The sequence below is a fragment of the Phacochoerus africanus genome, chromosome 12 (assembly GCF_016906955.1).
Source record: "Phacochoerus africanus isolate WHEZ1 chromosome 12, ROS_Pafr_v1, whole genome shotgun sequence".
NCBI lineage: Eukaryota > Metazoa > Chordata > Mammalia > Artiodactyla > Suidae > Phacochoerus > Phacochoerus africanus.
The window spans coordinates 37,276,605-37,294,430 of record NC_062555.1 but is presented as its reverse complement, the minus strand read 5'-3'; the positions used below and the strand labels follow the sequence as shown (position 1 = coordinate 37,294,430).

The window sequence follows — 17,826 nt, the reverse complement described above, 5'->3', positions numbered from 1 at the left end:
CACCCAGTTCCTAGTGCAGCCCTAGGAGATATATATATATCTATATATATATATATCTATATATATAAAGTTTGTTAAATGAAGGAAGGAAGGAATGACAGGAAAAAAGTCAAAAAGAGCTTCTTCTCTGGGCAAATTATAGAGATGATCCTTAAGACGGGAGCAATTTACAAAGAACTTTTTCCACAGTGGCAGGCCCTCACTTTAAATGGTGGACCAGCTCGATGAGCAATGAAAAATGGAGGAACTAATGTTTCCAGTCCTATATAGTTCCTGAGGATTTCGAGTCCTTTGAGAACAGTATTTCTCATACTTGATTAACATGTAGACCTGATTAAAGAAAATATCTCCTATGGATTCCACAGCTGACCTAAGTAGTGCTGCTATCATGTTACTTAACTGTGAACAAACAAACCAGGTATAAACTCCTTATGCTTATAGCTCCCAAATATTTAGGGGACCCAGACACATTTGCAAAATCAGTGGAATGAGAGTTAGCAGCATTCGCTGAATCGGATGAGGTATGCCCTTCTACTGCAGCTCCATCCTCACAGCCAAGGTCAGTGTTGTCCTGGCAGCTTGCGTGACCTGCTTTTGAGCTACACGCACAGGATCAAAAGCCCATTCCCTGATTACTTTTCTGTTGAGAACAGACAATCCAACCTTCTCTGTTGTCAGTAACTTTTAGTTTACACAGATGCATCATTACCCAAAACCCACCACTGTGCCTTCCTTTCAGCCCATGACTAGGAACGCAGGGCTGCAGGATGCCACAGAATCTGAAACACAGAGGCAGCTCTGAAAGGGTGTAGCCAAATGTGTCATGTCAGAGTCATCCGGGTGACTGCAAATGTGCTCAAATCAATTGGTTCTAGATTATCATATAATGGTAACATAAAATGAAATAAAAAATGTTTAGTCTTTTTTTTTTTTTTGGTCTTTCCCAGGGCTGCTCCCATGGCATATGGAGGTTCCCAGGCTAGGGGTTGAATCGGAGCTGTAGCCGCCAGCCTACACTGCAGCCACAGCAATGTGGCATCCAAGTTGCGTCTGCAACCTACACCACAGCTCATGGCAATGCCGGATCCCCAACCCACTGAGCAAGGCCAGGGATTGAACCCGCAACCTCATGGTTTCTAGTCGGACTGGTTAACCACTGAGCCATGATGGGAATTCCTAAAAAATGTTTAGTCTTTTAAGACTCCCATCATGCATGTAAAGACCCAAATGGGGAGTTCCCGTCATGGTGCAGTGGTTAATGAATCCGACTAGGAACCATGAGGTTGCGGGTTCGGTCCCTGCCCTTGCTCAGTGGGTTAAGGATCCGGCGTTGCCGTGAGCTGTGGTGTAGGTTGCAGACGAGGCTCGGATCCCGCGTTGCTGTGGTTCTGGCGTAGGCCGGAGGCTACAGCTCTGATTCGACCCCTAGCCTGGGAACCTCCATTCGCCGCGGGAGCGGCCCAAGAAATAGCAAAAAGATGGAAAAAAAAAAAAAAAAAGACCCAAATGGCCCATGATTTGAGAAACATCCTTGACTTGAAATGTCCATAGTCCAGAAGTGTGCCTGGCACTATTTTTCCACTTAATACACTGCATCTTAAGTCCTTCAAGTGTCAGAAATTCCTCAGTATTTAAAAAGGTGAGACAATAAGCTCCTTGAAGGTCAAGGTCAGGTCTATAAAATCTCTCTAATGCCTGGGACACTGACAGGCACATGAACACTGAGGGAATCAGACAAAGAATCAAGGAAACAGGTTTGAGCTACTGCATCTATATATCTTGTTTTTATAAGACACATGGACCAAGGCCTTAAAAATTAAAATTCACTTTTCTCTTTTTATAATTACTCTGACAACAGCAATCCTAATTTGGAAGACCTGAAATACTGACCAGTTGCAGCAAGGAAACTTTTCCTTTTTTAATGTTTTATGGGAAATTTATTTTTTTTAAATGATTTTTATTTTTTCCATTATAGCGGGTTTCCAGTGTTCTGACAATTTTCTACTGTACAGCAAAGTGACCCAGTTACACACACATATAGACATTCTTTTTCTCACATTATCCTCCATCATGTTCCATCACTAGTGACTAGATAGAGTTCCCAGTGCTATATGGCAGTGAAACTTTTCTGGAGGAACTAACTTCAAAGAAATCATACATGTCACTCCATCATTACAACAACTTTCCCCTGGGAAACAGTGTTTATTGTCCATTTTACAATGTGATATGAGACTAGCAGAGTCAGATAGGAGCAGCCCAAATACCCATGATAAATAACCTCTTCCCATGTTCTCTTTCCAATGACGTACCGCTGTCAGGGGCTACCTAAGCTTTAACAAGCTACACAGGAAGCAAGAAATTAAGAAACATGAAGCAAGAAACATATGTTGCATATACCCTCTTAGGAGAAAAAAAGGAGGCATTTGAATCCTAACCAGCCCCATCAGCTTAAAGGCTCTCTTCTCTGCTGTCAGCCTGCAAGCTTCCATTCAAGGCAGATTAGATCCAGCTACTTCCATTTTACAAATGAAATAAAATCATGCAACCTGGGAAGAAATCAAGAAGCGAGTTTTACATACTCAAAGTGATAGAAGCGTATGACTGTGAATGTGAACAATGGTTTGGGAGAGGAGTAAATGAAGACTTCAGGTTCAAAGACAGGTTGGAGAAGAGTCTGTGGTTCTTTGAGGGTCATCTTCCAATGACATCCCATTTGAAGGTGTCTTTCCCTTGCCCAGCCAAGAAAGGCAGAATCCCTCGTCAACACCTGACAGCAAAGCTCAGACCCATCAGTGAGATCTGAGGGTCAGAGTGGGCCACTGTCCGTGTGGCCAAAACTGACAGTCCTCCAGAGACAGGAAAGCCAGAATACCCTTCTGGAGCCAGAAGGCCAAAAAGAAATTACTCCCTTGAGATGAAATGCAAACAGCAGAACGAGAAGGGGCCACCACCAGCAAGGAGCGCTCATAAAAAGTAAGTCACACAGACTCCTGCCTGACCCAGGAGCAGGTTTGGAAGGTTCAGGGTAGAGCTGTGGTTTTACCAGACAGGTTTCTCCTGCTCAGGAGGAGGGGAGTGACACATGTAACTGTGACAGAGGATATACTGAAGAGAAAAAACAAAAAGCAACAGACCAGTGACAGTTAGAAAATAAAGATACATCTATCTATCTATCCACATGTGCTTACACCTGTATCTCCAGTTCTGAATGTAGAGAAGGCAGAGAATCTTTGGAAAGCCTGTGGCTAGCACACTGATAGGCCCCAAAGCCAGTGCCACAGGTAAGCATCTCACACAGTCAAAAAACAACAACAACAAAAACCACCTCAAACGTCTCTCAGGACTGAGGTCCAACCCACCACCTTGTCTCAAGGGTGGAACAAATCTTTAGCTCCTTGGATGAGCACCAGATAGTACTGGACATAGGAGTGAAATATATATATGTGCATATATATATATATATATATATATATTTATCTTCAAACACTACAAGCACAGTCCAAAGCACCCAGATGCTCACATTTGGAAGATACCCAAGAACATAGATCAGAGAAAAGCCAATTGAACTCTCGAATCCCAAGCTGGTGCAGAGCTATAAACTCATTAAGTGGGAAGAGACAGAAGCTGAGGCACTACCTAATCAGTTACTCAGTGTCTGTTGGTCTTCTGCCTCTGCTCCCCCACCTCCCTCTCACTCTGTGTCTCTAGCCTTCTCTCTGGGTTTCTCTCTCCCACGGGGCATCAATCTCTCCTCCGCCTTTCCCATCTTGCCAAGTACCATATCACCCAGGTGCAGTGGGCTTATGCAGCAACTGCACTATTACAAAAAGAGGTCAGAGGGAAAAGCCCTCAAGTGGAACCCAAGCAAGGGAAATAGAAAAGAAACCCTGACCAGTGCTGAAACTATGCCTCTGCCTACTTATAGCTATGTTTTGTTCTGTTTTGCTTTAAAGTCCAATGGAGTTTTTGTTGTGGCACAGTGGGCTAAGGATCTGGCGTTGCTGCAGCTGTGGCATAGGTCGCAGCTGCAGCTCAGATTCAATTCCTGGCCCAGGAACTTCCATATGTCCGCGATGCAGCCAAAAAAAAAAAAAAAAAAGTCCTAGTTAAGCAGCATTGGTTTTCAACTTTTTTTTTCTTTTCTTTTTAAGGCTGCACCACCAGATCTGAGCTGCATCTGCAACTTAAGCTGCAGCTTATGGCTGAATCCTTAACCCACTGAGGCCAGGGATCAAACCTGCATCCTCATAGAGACAATGTTGGGTTCTTAACCGGCTGAGCTACAACAGGAACTCCTCATGTTCAACTCCTGCTTTTCCTCTCCATCTTTATCATCATCTCTATTGTTAGATGGACACGCTGAAGTAAACCATTTTAACAACTCACACACAGTTCCTATGTGGGTAGTTTTGATTCTTCTCAAATTTTTTCGTTTCTCAATTCTTCAACAAAAGACTCCTCTTCAACAATGCGTGTAGAAAGGGCACAAACCACATGAAAAGCTGACCACAGAGGTCTGGTTTGGGTGCCTGAACGAATCCCACCCCAGCCCTGTCTGGCAGGTCACCAATCACAGGGGCACCCACCCTGGGTCTGTCCCTGATCTGGCCAAAACCAGTGCCCATTCACAGCTCCATTGTGGCTCCGGTGCCAAGTGGACCCTCGTGCTTATGTTTGAGAGAATGTGGGATTCTAAGTTAATTTAGCAAAGTGAATCTGACCACAAACAACCCTCAACATCACTACAAATGGGAGTTCCCGTCGTGGCTCAGTGGAAACGAATCTGACTAGCATCCATGAGGATGCACATCCAATCCCTGCCTTGCTCAGTGGGTTAAGGATCTGGCGTTGCCATGAGCTGTGGTGTAGGCTGCAGACACGGCTTGGATCCTGTGTTGCTGTGGCTGTGGTGTAGGCCGGCAGCTACAGCTCCGATTTGACCCCAGCCTGGGAACCTCCATATGCTGCAGGAGCGGCCCTAAAAAGACAAAAAACAAACAAAAATAAACAACATCACTACAAATGGAAGTGAGGACACTCTGAAAGTCTCGGCTCTGATTAGAAGAGAGGGATAAATTCCTACCACCCGGCCTTGGTCAAATGCTCAATGCATGTGTGCGTACACACACACACACACCCCCTTATCCTTCTCTCCTTGCCAACTTCCAAACACACCAGCTCTCATCAGGAACTTGAGAGTATAGGTAGGGAACCAACCAAAGAGAGGAAGAGAATGCACATAGCATGAACTAACTGCATACTCAGTATATGCAGAGAGGAATCAAAGAACACAGGCCTATTAGAGTCATTCAGCAAGTATTCACTGAGCACATTTATTGAGCACCTACTGGATATAAACTTCCCTTCACCAGGATAATTCCCCTGGCACCAGAAACTGGCCAGGCCATGATGCTAAGTCTGCTCTGTCTCTCCCCAGGCATTCTCTCCCCACTTCATGGATTTTTCTGGGTCGGATACAATCCTCCTTCCAGAATGCTCTTACGTATGTACATTGCCTTGCCCATTTTGGTTTCACCTGCTGGCTGACCTAGCTCCAGCTTACTAGGAAATGGTGAAGGTCCATCCTGACTCTCTGGACCATTGACACCTGCCCAGCTCACGGTAACGTCACATGGCTCTTCCCCAGCCTTTAAGGAAAGGACTTCTCAGTCTTCTAAGAGAAACCAGCTTAAGAATGTGTTAACACACATCCCAGAGACTATTTTCATTCTTTCACAATGCAATTATTATTTTCTCTTGATGACTGAGGAATTTAATCCAAATCTGCTTAATTTTTTAAAAAATTTTTAGGGCCACACCTACAGCATATGGAAGTTCCTGGGCTAAGGATTGAATCAGAGCTGCAGCTACACCACAGCCACAGCAATGTTCAGATCCAAGCTGCGTCTTCGACCTACACCATAGCTCATGGCAACACCAGATCCTTAACCCACTGAGTGAGTCCAGGGATTGAACCTGCATCCTCATGGATATTAGTCAGGTTTGTTACTGCTGAGCCACAACGGGAACTTCCCAGGAGGGTTATTTGCAGGAAACTCCATGTACTATGGACATAGCCCATCAGACTGCCCACAAGCAGGAACTATATCTGTGGCATAAGCTGACAGTTGCAGCTCTGACTGGACTCCTAGCTGGGAACTTCCATATGCTGTAGATGCAGCCCTAAAAAGTAAAAGCAACAACAACAACAACAACAACAACAAACCAACAAAAACCCCAAAAACAAAAACCAAAAAACCCCTCCTCTGCCTTTACATGTTCTTTGAGGAAATTTTTGAGACATGTTTCGCCCACACTGTGAACTTCCTGAGGACACGAACTGTATCTCCTCCTTCTCCCTGTCTCCAGAAAACTATGACACTATCTAAGACAGTGTCTGACATGAAGCAGGCACTCAGTAATGTTTGCAGGATTAATCTGGCTGAAATAATGGCAACGGCATTGTCAACAACAAAAGATATTTATCACATCTGAATGGGAGGAAGGGAAGGTGAACAGGTGTATGAGGAAGTGGAATTGCAGCAACCCAATTTACCCAAACAGTTAATAGCTGCCATGGTAACAATCAGATGAAGCAATTCAGTTTAGTTCTTTTCCACCTGAACAAGTACAGGAAGACAAATATTGTACTTGTTAATCTCACAGAAGACGGGGTGGAGCTTAGGACGCAAGTCTACCAGGTGACACAAGTGCCATTAAACCGAATAATTCTGAAGAGTTGTAAAGGCATTCTGATAATAATATCACCAGTAATATTAAGTCCTACTTTGTATGCTGCTCCTAAGAAGGTCATTTAAAATTCTTTACTGAAGTATGGTTGATTGTACTGTGTTAATTTCTGCAACGTGATTCAGTTACAGATATACGTGGATATTCTTTTTCATACCAAGAAGCTCATTTTGACCATTTAAAGGTTAAATGTCACATATTTGCTTCTGAAACTTTGACAAATCTGACAAGTAGTTCAGTGTGAGTGTATGTATAAAATACGATGTGGGCTCACCTTTCCTTATTCTTGATATTGTTACCTTCTTTAATTAGCTGGACCCAAACCAAGTTACAGATGAAAGATGATTCATCTTAGAGCAAACCTGGCTCAGAGCGAAGTTTAAATTTTTCTACTTCCCTGGCGGAGACACTACTTTTTCAAGCTGGGTATCACACCCTCTTTCTCTACACAATCTCTCTTATACAGCAATGAGTCACTTTCCATGCCCAGTATTCCCTAAACTTTCCAAACTAGAAGGAGAGACAGGTGGAGGAGGAAGTAAGAACTCCCAGCCCTGCAGGTCTCAGCTGTGAATGAGTGAGCCAGGCCACTGCTGCCTTCCAGGGCTATTTCCCTTTCTGAGACCTGGTGCTCAGACTCTGGAGGTGACTCCTCTGAGCCCGCACCGGTGCTGAATAAACCTTGCTTTTCCATATCTCCGAGTGCTGTTTGCCTCCTTCCGTTGCCACAGTTTTTGCGGTTTCCGCAACAACATCACATATATGTGAACTGCCAACCAAATGATGCCTTTCAGATCTTCCTAATAATGACAGCCAGGAATCCATAAAATGTCAATGAAAGTCCAGAGAGCAGAAAAACATTTTATAGTATTAACCTGTTTGTAGTGCCTGAGGAAGAAGTGAAAATAGTTCAAGACATGCCATGACTCCAGGCAGAGCTAGATGAGAATTAATCTTAGTAAAACCTGAGGATTTTCCCCTCCATGCTCTGAACCTGCAGACATCCTCTTTTTGCCTGAGACATAAGTAACTTGATACTGTTGTTATTTCTGTCAGAGTCATAAGAGCAGAGAGTATATTGTATGCTTTTATCTGTGGTACGTAAAAAGTGCGTTTTTCAGTTCACAACATCTGGGATCAAACGCTGTTCTTTTAGCAACTAGGCAAGTTCTTTAACGTCTTTCAGCCTAAATTTTTCCATCAATCAGAGATGAGAAAGTCTATCTTCCCAAGGTTATTCTCAAAATCAAACGAATGAATCTGTAAAATGCACAGAGTTGGCATCAGTGACTATTTCTGTGCAACAATATAAGTGCACAACGTCTTGTTTTCTAAATAGCAGGAAAACAACAAATAGAAAAGCCACTATCGAGAACGCCAAATTGGCTAGGGGCCCGAGTCACCCGGCAGCCTGGAGGTCGGGAGGAGGGGGATGATGTAATCAAGTCTTTAAGGTTCGGGAGCCCTCCTAAACACGTGTCCCGACGCTGCCGATGTCACTCTGGCCTGTGCAGCTAACGAAGTGCCCTTTGCAGGGCTCAGAAACGAGCAAGCGAAAATCTCTCCCCAAATTCTGACTCTGAAAGCCTTCACTTTTCCTAGCTCTAAGGGGATCTCGTCTTGGACAACTTAGAGTCGGTGAATGGAGAAAAGCATCGCGGGTGGGGTCAAGAGAGACACCAGTGGGTCTGCACACTCCGCAGTGCAAGAGGGAGAGATGGTAGCACGCCAGGGAGGACAGGCAACACCACCAACACCACCACCACCTCCCGCCCTCCCCACCACACACTCACCTGGGGATGAACTTGGCTTCGTCCCCGAGTCGCGTCTGGAAGTCCTGCCAAGCCTGGCCCAGGCTCGCCGGGTCCCAGGGGGCGGCGACAGCCGCCGCCGTGTCCTCGTCGCCCTCGTCCTCCTCGCTGTCCCCGGGGTCGAACCCTGCCCGGGCTGCGGTGGACGCGGGCTCCCTCAGCCCCCGGCCCCGGCGCCATCCCCCGCGGCGGGCCCCACGGAAGCCGCGGGCGAACTCCTGGAAGGTGATGGCGCCGTCGCGGTCGGCGTCGAGCCGCTGGAACACGGCCTCGGCGTCGGCCGGCTGCACACGCAGCTCCGCGCACAGCGCGCTGAACTCCTCGCGCTCCAGACGGCCGGAGCGGTTCGCGTCGCAAGCAGCAAAGACGGAGCGCAGCCGGGCCAGCTCCTCCAGTTCCCCGTCCGCCTCCATCCCGCCTGGCGGGGGCGACCGCGAGGGCTCCGGGGAGCGATGGGGCAAGCGGTCCGCCCCGGCTGAGGCGACGGGGGCGAGGCCGGGGCCACCTGCTGCCGCTGGGAGCCGCGGCGAGTTAGGCGAGTCGGGCCACTGGCGGGAACGTCCCGGCGGGGCTGGGCGCCTGGAGTGGGTCGGGACGGCGCGCTGCGACGTGGCTCCGTGCGGACCCGGCCAGGCTCTGCCAGAGCCCCAGAGCCGTGAGAGCCTGCACCTGGGCCCGCGCCCCACGCAGCAGCGCCCGCCGCGTCTGAGCGCCCTGTGCGGCCGCAAGCACTTGTTCGGCGGGGCCCGGCTCCGCCCAGCCTGGGAGGAGGAGCGCCCCGCTCCGGTTCCCACGCCTCCGGGAGCCTTGGGCTTTCACAGTAGGGCTCTGGAGCCTGGGCCTGGGGCTTCTGGAGTTGGAGGACCCAGCTGGAACTGGGGGTGAGGCAGGAACGTTGCCAGGCTCTTCGGTGTAAACAGTTTGCTCCGGCAAAGTGAGAGCGGGCGTGAGCGTGGGGCGGTAACTTTACAGAAAGTGGAAAGGAAGGCAGGGGTAGGATTCCACGTTCTGTGTATTTTATTCTTTTCTGATTCCGGAAAATTGGTGAACTTCTGTGTGTACAAGTTATTTTCACAAACCAAAGCACGAGATTTACCGGAAAATTCCACTTCCTGATTTTCCTGGCTTTCTTTAATGCATGGCTGTCCAACAGGTTAATGCGCATTAGGAATCGCATAGCTCTTTCAGATCCTCAAATCCGAATAAATTTTCTCAGTTCTTGTCTCAACCTGAGGAAAAATTAATAACCAAAATCCTTGACAGGCAGCAATATTTAAACAAGGAGGTAGCTTTTTTCCCCTTTCATCTTAGGGGAACTATATATGCAGATGTATGTTACCTTTTTAAAAAAAATTACATTATAGTTGATTTATAGCGATTCTTCGATTTCTGTTGTACAGGAAAGTGACCCAATCACACACAGTTCCCTGTGCTGTACAGCAGGACCCCATGTTACCTTTTGATCTTAAATACTTATGTCAACGCTGCTATTGTTTCTTTAACACTGGCTCCTTCATGAGGATAAGATTTTTAAAATTTATCTTATTTTTATCCTTTAAAATTTTTTGATTTATTTCCAATAGGCCCTCACTCTTTTGTATGACTTATGTATGTATATGTTCCCTTTGGTGATTCTACTAGTCTGTGAAAATATCTTTGGCTTATTTTTGCTTTATTCACATCAATTCTACTTTTTTAGACTCATTTATTTCCATTTCTTTTAGTTATGACTCTGTATTCCATTTATTCTCATTCTGGTTCTCTTTATTGCTTATTACTTTGTTTTTAATGTAATAAAAACAGAGGCTTGGACTGACACAGTTCCTCAAGCTGGTGTTCTTCAACAGAAAGCTAAATGCTAAACACCTGAGGAACTGTTTTTTCTTGACGAGTAGCATAGATAAGGCCAACACTCACAGCACCCGTGAAGCTGTAAATACCACTGATAGTTGCCACCTGTCAATATAACTGGTTAATTATGAGAGGTGTTCCGTTAGACTAGCCCTGGTCTTAGCAATCCAAGTTCTAAGCGAATATAGTTCTATACAAGCTAATATATTGAAATGAATTTTATTATTAGTGCAATATAAGTTGTTATTGACTTTGAGTGCTTTCCTGTTTATTCTCTTTTTTAAAATTTTTATTATTTTTTTTTGTCTTTTTAGGACCGCACCTTCGGTCCTAAAGTTCCCAGGCTAGGGGTCAAATCAGAGCTATAGCCACCAGCCTAACCCACAGCCACAGCAACCTAGCATCCGAGTGCACCTGTGACCTACAACCACAGCTCACTGCAATGCTGGATCCTTTAACGCACTGAGTTAGACTAGAGATTGAACCCACGTCTTCATGGATACTGGTCAGGTTCATTACCACGCCACAAAAGGAACTCCCTTTCCTGTTTATTCTCAAGATTGGCTTTTTCCATATAAAGAAAAAGTGGCTAGCTTAGTAATATCTTCAAAGCTTTACAAATGTACTTACTAAATGAAATCTTTAAAATATTATTGTTACCAATTAATAAATATCTGTATTTTTCATAATAGATGAGTTAATGATTTTAACTTAGAAGTTCTTAAAGATTGCTCCAGCAACTTCCTTAACTCGCTCTGACCTTTGCACTCAAGTGCTTTTTTTTTTTTTTTTGTCTTTTGTCTTTTTAGGGCTGCACCCATGGCATATGGAGGTTCCCAGGCTAGGGGTCGAATCAGAGCTGTAGCCACTGGCCTACGACACAGCAACATTAGATCTGAGCCCCATCTGTGACCTACACCACAGTTCATGGCAACGTCAGATCCTTAACCCACTGAGCAAGGCCAGAGATCAAACCCACAACCTCATGGTTCCTAGTTGGATTCGTTTCTGCTGCGCCACAATGGGAACTCCATGCACTCAGTTCTAAGATCGTATATTCTTTGGCCAGCTTGGTCCTTTCAATAAGCCCCTTCACTGAAGAGTCCTCAAGAAACATGGATTGGAGTTCCCATAGTGGTGCAGTGGTTAACGAATCTGACTAGGAACCATGAGGTTGCAGGTTCGATCCCTGGCCTTGCTCAGTGGGTTAAGGATCTGGCGTTGCAGTGAGCTGTGGTGTAGGTCGCAGATACGGCTCGGATCCTGCGTTGCTGTGACTCTGGCATAGGCTGGCAGCTCCAGCTCGATTCGACCCATATCCTGGGAACCTCCATATGCCGTGGGAGCGGCCCTAGAAAAAGGCAAAAATAGGAAAAAAAAAGAAAAGAAAAGAAACGTGGATTATTCTAAATTTCTTGTGTACACATATTCTCATTTCCACTGATATTAATCTGTCCTAGACCTATTATAGCAGTTGTCTATCACTGCATAACAACATAGCAAAGACTAGGGATTTAAAACAGCAACCATTTTATTTGCTCATAATTTCATTGCCATCAACTTGGGAGGGCTCCAGTAGGTGGTTTTTCTCTTGGCTTGTTTGGAATCATATAGTCATAGTAGCTTTATTGTGGCTGCTGGTCTTAGAGTGCCTCTCTTAGACGTCTGGAAGTGGGTGCTGGCTATTAGCAGAACATATGTCTCTAACATTGGCGTTGTCACATGGTGGCAGTGTTCCAAGAGGGTAAATCCCAAGGCACAAATGCTTTTGGAGCCTCACCTTGTGTCATGTTTCTTGATATTCCCTTGATCAAAGCAGGTCACATGGCCAAATCCTATGTCCATGTGGAAGGGGATTCTATAAGGTCAAGGATACGGAGCAATGTACTTTACTGGGGGCCCTTACTCTAACAATATACCATACCTGCCCTCTAACACATTCCCTCAGGCTCCCGTCCTACTGATCTCCTGTTCATTCAGCAAACCACAGCTGGGCAGTCCTTCTTAAACACCAATGATTCTGTCATCCTGGAGCTCAGTAGTCCTCATTCAGTGGTAACTATGTTCCCCAGGAAACATTTGGCAATATCTGGAGACACTGGGGGTTGCCACACTTTGAAAAGGGCGAGTGCTACCAGTATCTAGTAGGAAGAGGCCAGGGATGCTGCTGAAGAGCCTATCATGCACAGGCTATCACTGCATAACAGCACAGCAAACACCTAGCTCATAACCAAAAATTATCTGGTCGAAAATGCCAATAGTCCTGAGATTAAGAAAGCCTGCACCCTAGCTCATCAGCCCCCCAGAGGTGCCCCAATAAAACCAGAACCTAGGGTGAACTCTTCTTCTGGGCATCCCAGATCCTCTGTAATCAGGTCCTACCTTTATATCCAAACATCTCTCCCTTTAGTCTCCCTGTAATGGTTCCTCCAGTCTTCCAAATATGCCACACTTGATTACATGATTAACTTAATAGCTCCTAATTGTCATGACAAAAATGTAAATAGCAAACATCCTTTAGCTTTTCTCTCTTCTGCCTAACCGAATCATTTCCCCGCCTCAGAGGAAGAGCTGGATCCTGCTTTTCCTGCCAAAGTTTCCACAATTTCACTGTGACCTGTCACTTACAAGGACATTGCTTAGCATGTTTTATGTCAGCTCAGGCCCCAGGGATGTATTTTTCTTTTCTTTTTTTGGTCTTTTGCATGGTTTTATTTTTCATGTTAAAACTCTGATTCATCTGGAATTTATTTTGAGTCCAATGTGAGTATAGATTCAACTTTATTTTTTTTCTGGATTTCTACCTAGTGATCGCCACAATTTATTCATGTATTCAATCTCCACGTTTATTCAACAGTCTCTTCTCCATGGATTTAAATACCACCTTTAGCATATACTAAACTCCTTTCCATATTTGAGTGTATTTCTGAACTTTCTAGTGTGTTCTATTGAAGAATTACATTTTGAAAGGACTTTTCAGCTTTAAGATTTCTAAAGGAGTCCTATTGGGTTGTCTTTTGTATTTTTAAATGTTTAAAGAACCTCGCAAGGTACTGAGGAATGCTTTTAATATCCTCAGGAATATACACAAGGGAAGGCCAAGGTTATGTAATCTGTCTCTAATTTTTTTTAAGAATTAGAGGAAAGAGAGGAGAAGAAAGAAGTAAAAGGCATTTCTTTTCTGTTTTAGCATCCAGAAACAGCTAGTGAGGAATTGGAGATAACAGAGCAGCCTTTGAGAGCCAGTGAATTGGTAGGTAACGAGAGCTTGCCTGTAGTTATCAGCATGACTTTTTAGAAAGATTGGCTTGCTTTGTGGCTGCTCAAGGATTTTAAAAATCAAAGATGATCTTGTTAGAGCATGTTTCTCAAAAGAGCGAAAAGAAACTCTTGTGATCAAATACATTTCTAAAACACAAATAAGTCAGGAAAAGTATCCTACTCTGTCCCTTCTTGGATGAGATAAAGAAAGCCGTTTATAGTGTTTAATATTTGCTAAATGTATTTGACTATGGAAGCTTTTATTTTTAATTTTTTAATTTTTTTTTTTGCTTATTAGGGCTGCACCCACGGCATATGGAGGTTCCCAGGTTAGGGGTCTAATCGGAGCTGTAGCCGCCAGCCTACACCACAGCCACAGCCTCAGCAGCAGCAACACAGGATCTGAGCCGCATCTGCAATCTACACCACAGCTCATGGCAACGCTGGATCCTTAGCCCATTGAGCAAGACCAGGGATCGAACCTGCAACCTCATGGATGCCAGTCGGGTTCGTTAACCACTGAGCCACGATGGGTACTTCTGACTATGGAAGCTTTTAGTTTTGGGTTTTGTTTTAATTTCCGGGGACTTTGCACAGAGTTGGTGCTCTTGATACTTTGGGAAATCTTGTGATAAGACAAGGACTAGGATGATGAGTGATGAAAAAACTGTCCTTTGCCACTACATCATAAATTGACCCAACAACCTATAATAGGGAGTGAGCACCACCCCTTAACCTCGTCTTCACCCAATGAAAGGGAGAGGCTTTTAGTGGAAGCCAGTTTTAAACTACCCTAAAGGATCCCTGTAGTAAGTACCAGAGCCTTCCTCAGAGCCTGACTTAACACTGAAGTTACTCTGCCCTGGAAAGATCTGATAAGCCTGTTAAGATGGAACTAGATATCCAAGTAATGGCATACCGCTGAGGGACCAATTAATACGTTCAGGAACTCACTCAAACAAGCCCAGCCCTTTAAGAACTTGTGTCTTACTTTTCTCATGAGTAGCTACTCAAGGCTTACTATTTCTAAGGAAGTTATGGGAAAATGTTTGAAAAGGTTACAAAGAAGAATGTGTCAGCAAATTTACATCATAGTGATTTGCTTACTCTTTATGTAAATATGAAAAAAGAATAATATAACATCCATGAACCCAGAAAATGCAGACTTGAACTTTTTTTTTCTGTCTTGTCTTTTTAGGGCCACACCCACGGCATATGGAAGTTCCCAGGCTAGGGGTCTAATCAGGGCTGTAGCTGCCAGCCTACACCACAGCTCACCGCAACGCCGGATCTTTAACACACTGAGCGAGGCCAGGGATCGAACCCTCATCCTCATGGAAGCTAGTCTGGTTCGTTAATCACTGAGCCACGACGGGAACTCCAAACATGAACATTTAATGCTATTTGCATCAGATCTATTTGTTTTATAAGATAAAGAATTATGGTCGCAGTTGAACTGTCTCTCTGATTGCACGTTGTTTCTGTCACCAATATACAGCACTGTTGTGTGTGTGTATGTGCTGGCAATCAGACTTTGGTAAATCTTTCATCGTAAAAAAATAAATATCTCTATACATGCACCTCTGTGTTCATATCAGTACTATTCACAATAGCCAAGGCATGGAAACAACCTAAATGTCCATCGACAGATGAATGGATTAAGATGTGGTACATAAGCCATGTACAGCAACATGCATGCAAGAGAGATTATCATACCAAGTGAAGTAAGTAAAAAAGAGAAAGACAAATACTATATGATATCTATCACTTACTTGTGGAATCTAAAATATGGCACAAATGGGAGTTCCCGTCGTGGCTCAGTGGTTAACGAACCCGACTAGGAACCAGGAGGTTGTGGGTTTGATCCCTGGCCTCACTCAGTGGGTTAAGGATCTAGCATTGCCATGAGCTGTGGTGTAGGTCACAGATGCAGCTCGGATTCAGTGTGGCTGTGGCTCTGGTGTAGGCTGGTGGCTACAGCTCTGATTAGACCCCTAGCCTGGGAATCTCTATATGCCAAGGGTGTAGCCCTAGAAAAGACAAAACAAACAAAAAAAGCAACAACAAAAAAACCCTAAACTTAAATTGCACATCTAGTGGAATTACGATATAGATTCAGATTGCCTGATTCAAGTTTGCTACAGGCTTCCCACCACAATGCATGTAGCAAGTGCTGTCTTGCTCTGCCCACCTCCTCAGATCTCCTGTGGGGTTCTGGTCCCTGGGTCACTTTTTGGAGAACTGACTTCAGGCTGCTAGACTTTGCTTGCGTGTTCAGAGAGTCATAGGTGCCTGAATCTATATCTCCCTTGGAAGCAGACTTGGAGCAATGCCTGGTGTTCAAGCTCTCTTGTCCTCTGTGTAGAACAACTCTGAGCTGACCTGCACAATCTTCAGCAGTGGGACTGAGCCTGTCACCTGCTGGGTGATGCTGTTTGAAGTCAGTGTTGCACTCTTTCTTATCCCCTTCCCTTCCCCTTCTACCTCCCCCACTCCCCTAACCCTCCCGTTTCACATGTATCCTCACCTCAGTGCTAGCCTGGCTAAAGGCAGCCCACAATGACTTTCTTGGCATGAAATAGTCTCTGCAGAGGACTTCCCATTGTGGCTCAGCAGAAACAAATCTGACTAGTATCCATGAAGATGCCGGTTCGATCCCTGGCCTCACTCAGTGGTTAAGGATCCGGTGTTGCTGTGAGCTATAGGGTAGGTCGCAGACGAGGTTTGGATCAGGCATTGCTGTGGTTGTGGTGTAGGTGATCAGCTACAGCTCTGATTCAACCCCTAGCCTGGGAACCTCTATATGGCGTAGGTGTGGCCCTTAAAAAAAAAAGACCAAAAATATTTTCTGCAGAGACTCCAGTCTGAGGGTGTGGTGTTGTCTGCAGTTTGTGAAAGGACCCTATGGAATACATGTGCCACCTAGAAGCCACTGCAATGCCTTGATACAGGTCCTGCAGAAATCAGCACATTTGAAATTGAGTGTAGTACATATAAAACCACAGTGTATACAATTAAATATCTTTGAGTTAGAAAAGAGAAGATATTCCTTTCAGAGTTATTCAACTTATTCTTTTCTCATAATACACCGAATGACTAAAGAAAAGTAGACTGCGATATATCAATTAGCCATCTTGGGTAAAAGTCTGAATATATTACAAACCAATAATAGAAACAAGCAGGAAAGTAGAAATATTTAAAATTTTGTACTTTTTTTTTTTTGGTCTTTTTCCGCACTGCACCCTCAGCATAGGGAAGTTCCCAGGCAGGGGTTGAATCAGAGCAGCAGCTGCCAGCCTACACCACAGCCACAGCAATGCTAGATCCTTAACCCACTGAGCGAGGCCAGGAATCAAACCCGAATCCTCATGGATACCAGTCAGGTTTGTTACCGCTGAGCCATGATATGAACTCCCAATTTTGTGCATTTTTACTTTAGCATTATTTAGGAGAGTGGAGGGGTCAGAAATGTTTGGCACACAAAAATGCATTATTTTTTGTATGAGATGCCAAAATTTCATGTGCATTATCCCTTGATTATCTATCTCTATCTATCTAGATTAAAAAATAATTTATATCTTACTTTAATTGGGAAAATTTCTAGGCATACTTAACTAGGCATATTTTCAAAGTCTTTGTTGCTGGAAATTCTATTTTCCTGAAAACATTAGCACGTAAGGGAAGACATACCAGGAAATACTTTCACTCTTACACGAGCTTCTTTTATTTTATACAGGTCGGAAGTGATGGTGCAGGGAATTCCTGTCGTGGCTCAGTGGTTAACAAACCCGACTAGGATCCATGAGGACATGGGTTCGATCCCTGTCCTTGCTCAGTGGGTTAAGGATCCGGCACTACCGGGAGCTGTGGTGTAGGTCACAGATGTGGCTCAGATCCTGTGTTGCCGTGGCTGTGGCATAGGCCGGTGGCTACAGCTCCAGTTAGACCCCTAGCCTGGGAACTTCCATTTGCCTTAAAAATACAAAAGTCAAAAAAAAAAAAAAAAAAGGGATGGTGCAGCTATAAAGATGGGGAATATTTAACCTAAAAAAAGAAAAGGCCACAGATTATGTGGAGTGGATACAGCTGAGCCTAGATTCGAAGCATGATAAATACATGAAAAGTCTTTAAAGTAACCTTGACTTGTACTTCA

General features: G+C 44.6%; 1 protein-coding gene across 1 annotated transcript in view; it reads right to left on the bottom strand.

The window, feature by feature from the left end:
- RASEF (RAS and EF-hand domain containing) overlaps positions 1-9,267 on the bottom strand; it is an 81,504-nt gene extending 72,237 nt beyond the window's left edge. The window contains exon 1 of the mRNA XM_047754717.1: positions 8,544-9,267. Within this exon, the coding sequence (XP_047610673.1) occupies positions 8,544-8,974 (431 nt within the window). The 5' untranslated portion in view covers positions 8,975-9,267. The remainder of the gene's footprint in view (positions 1-8,543) is intronic.
- Between the last annotated feature and the right edge of the window lie 8,559 nt (positions 9,268-17,826).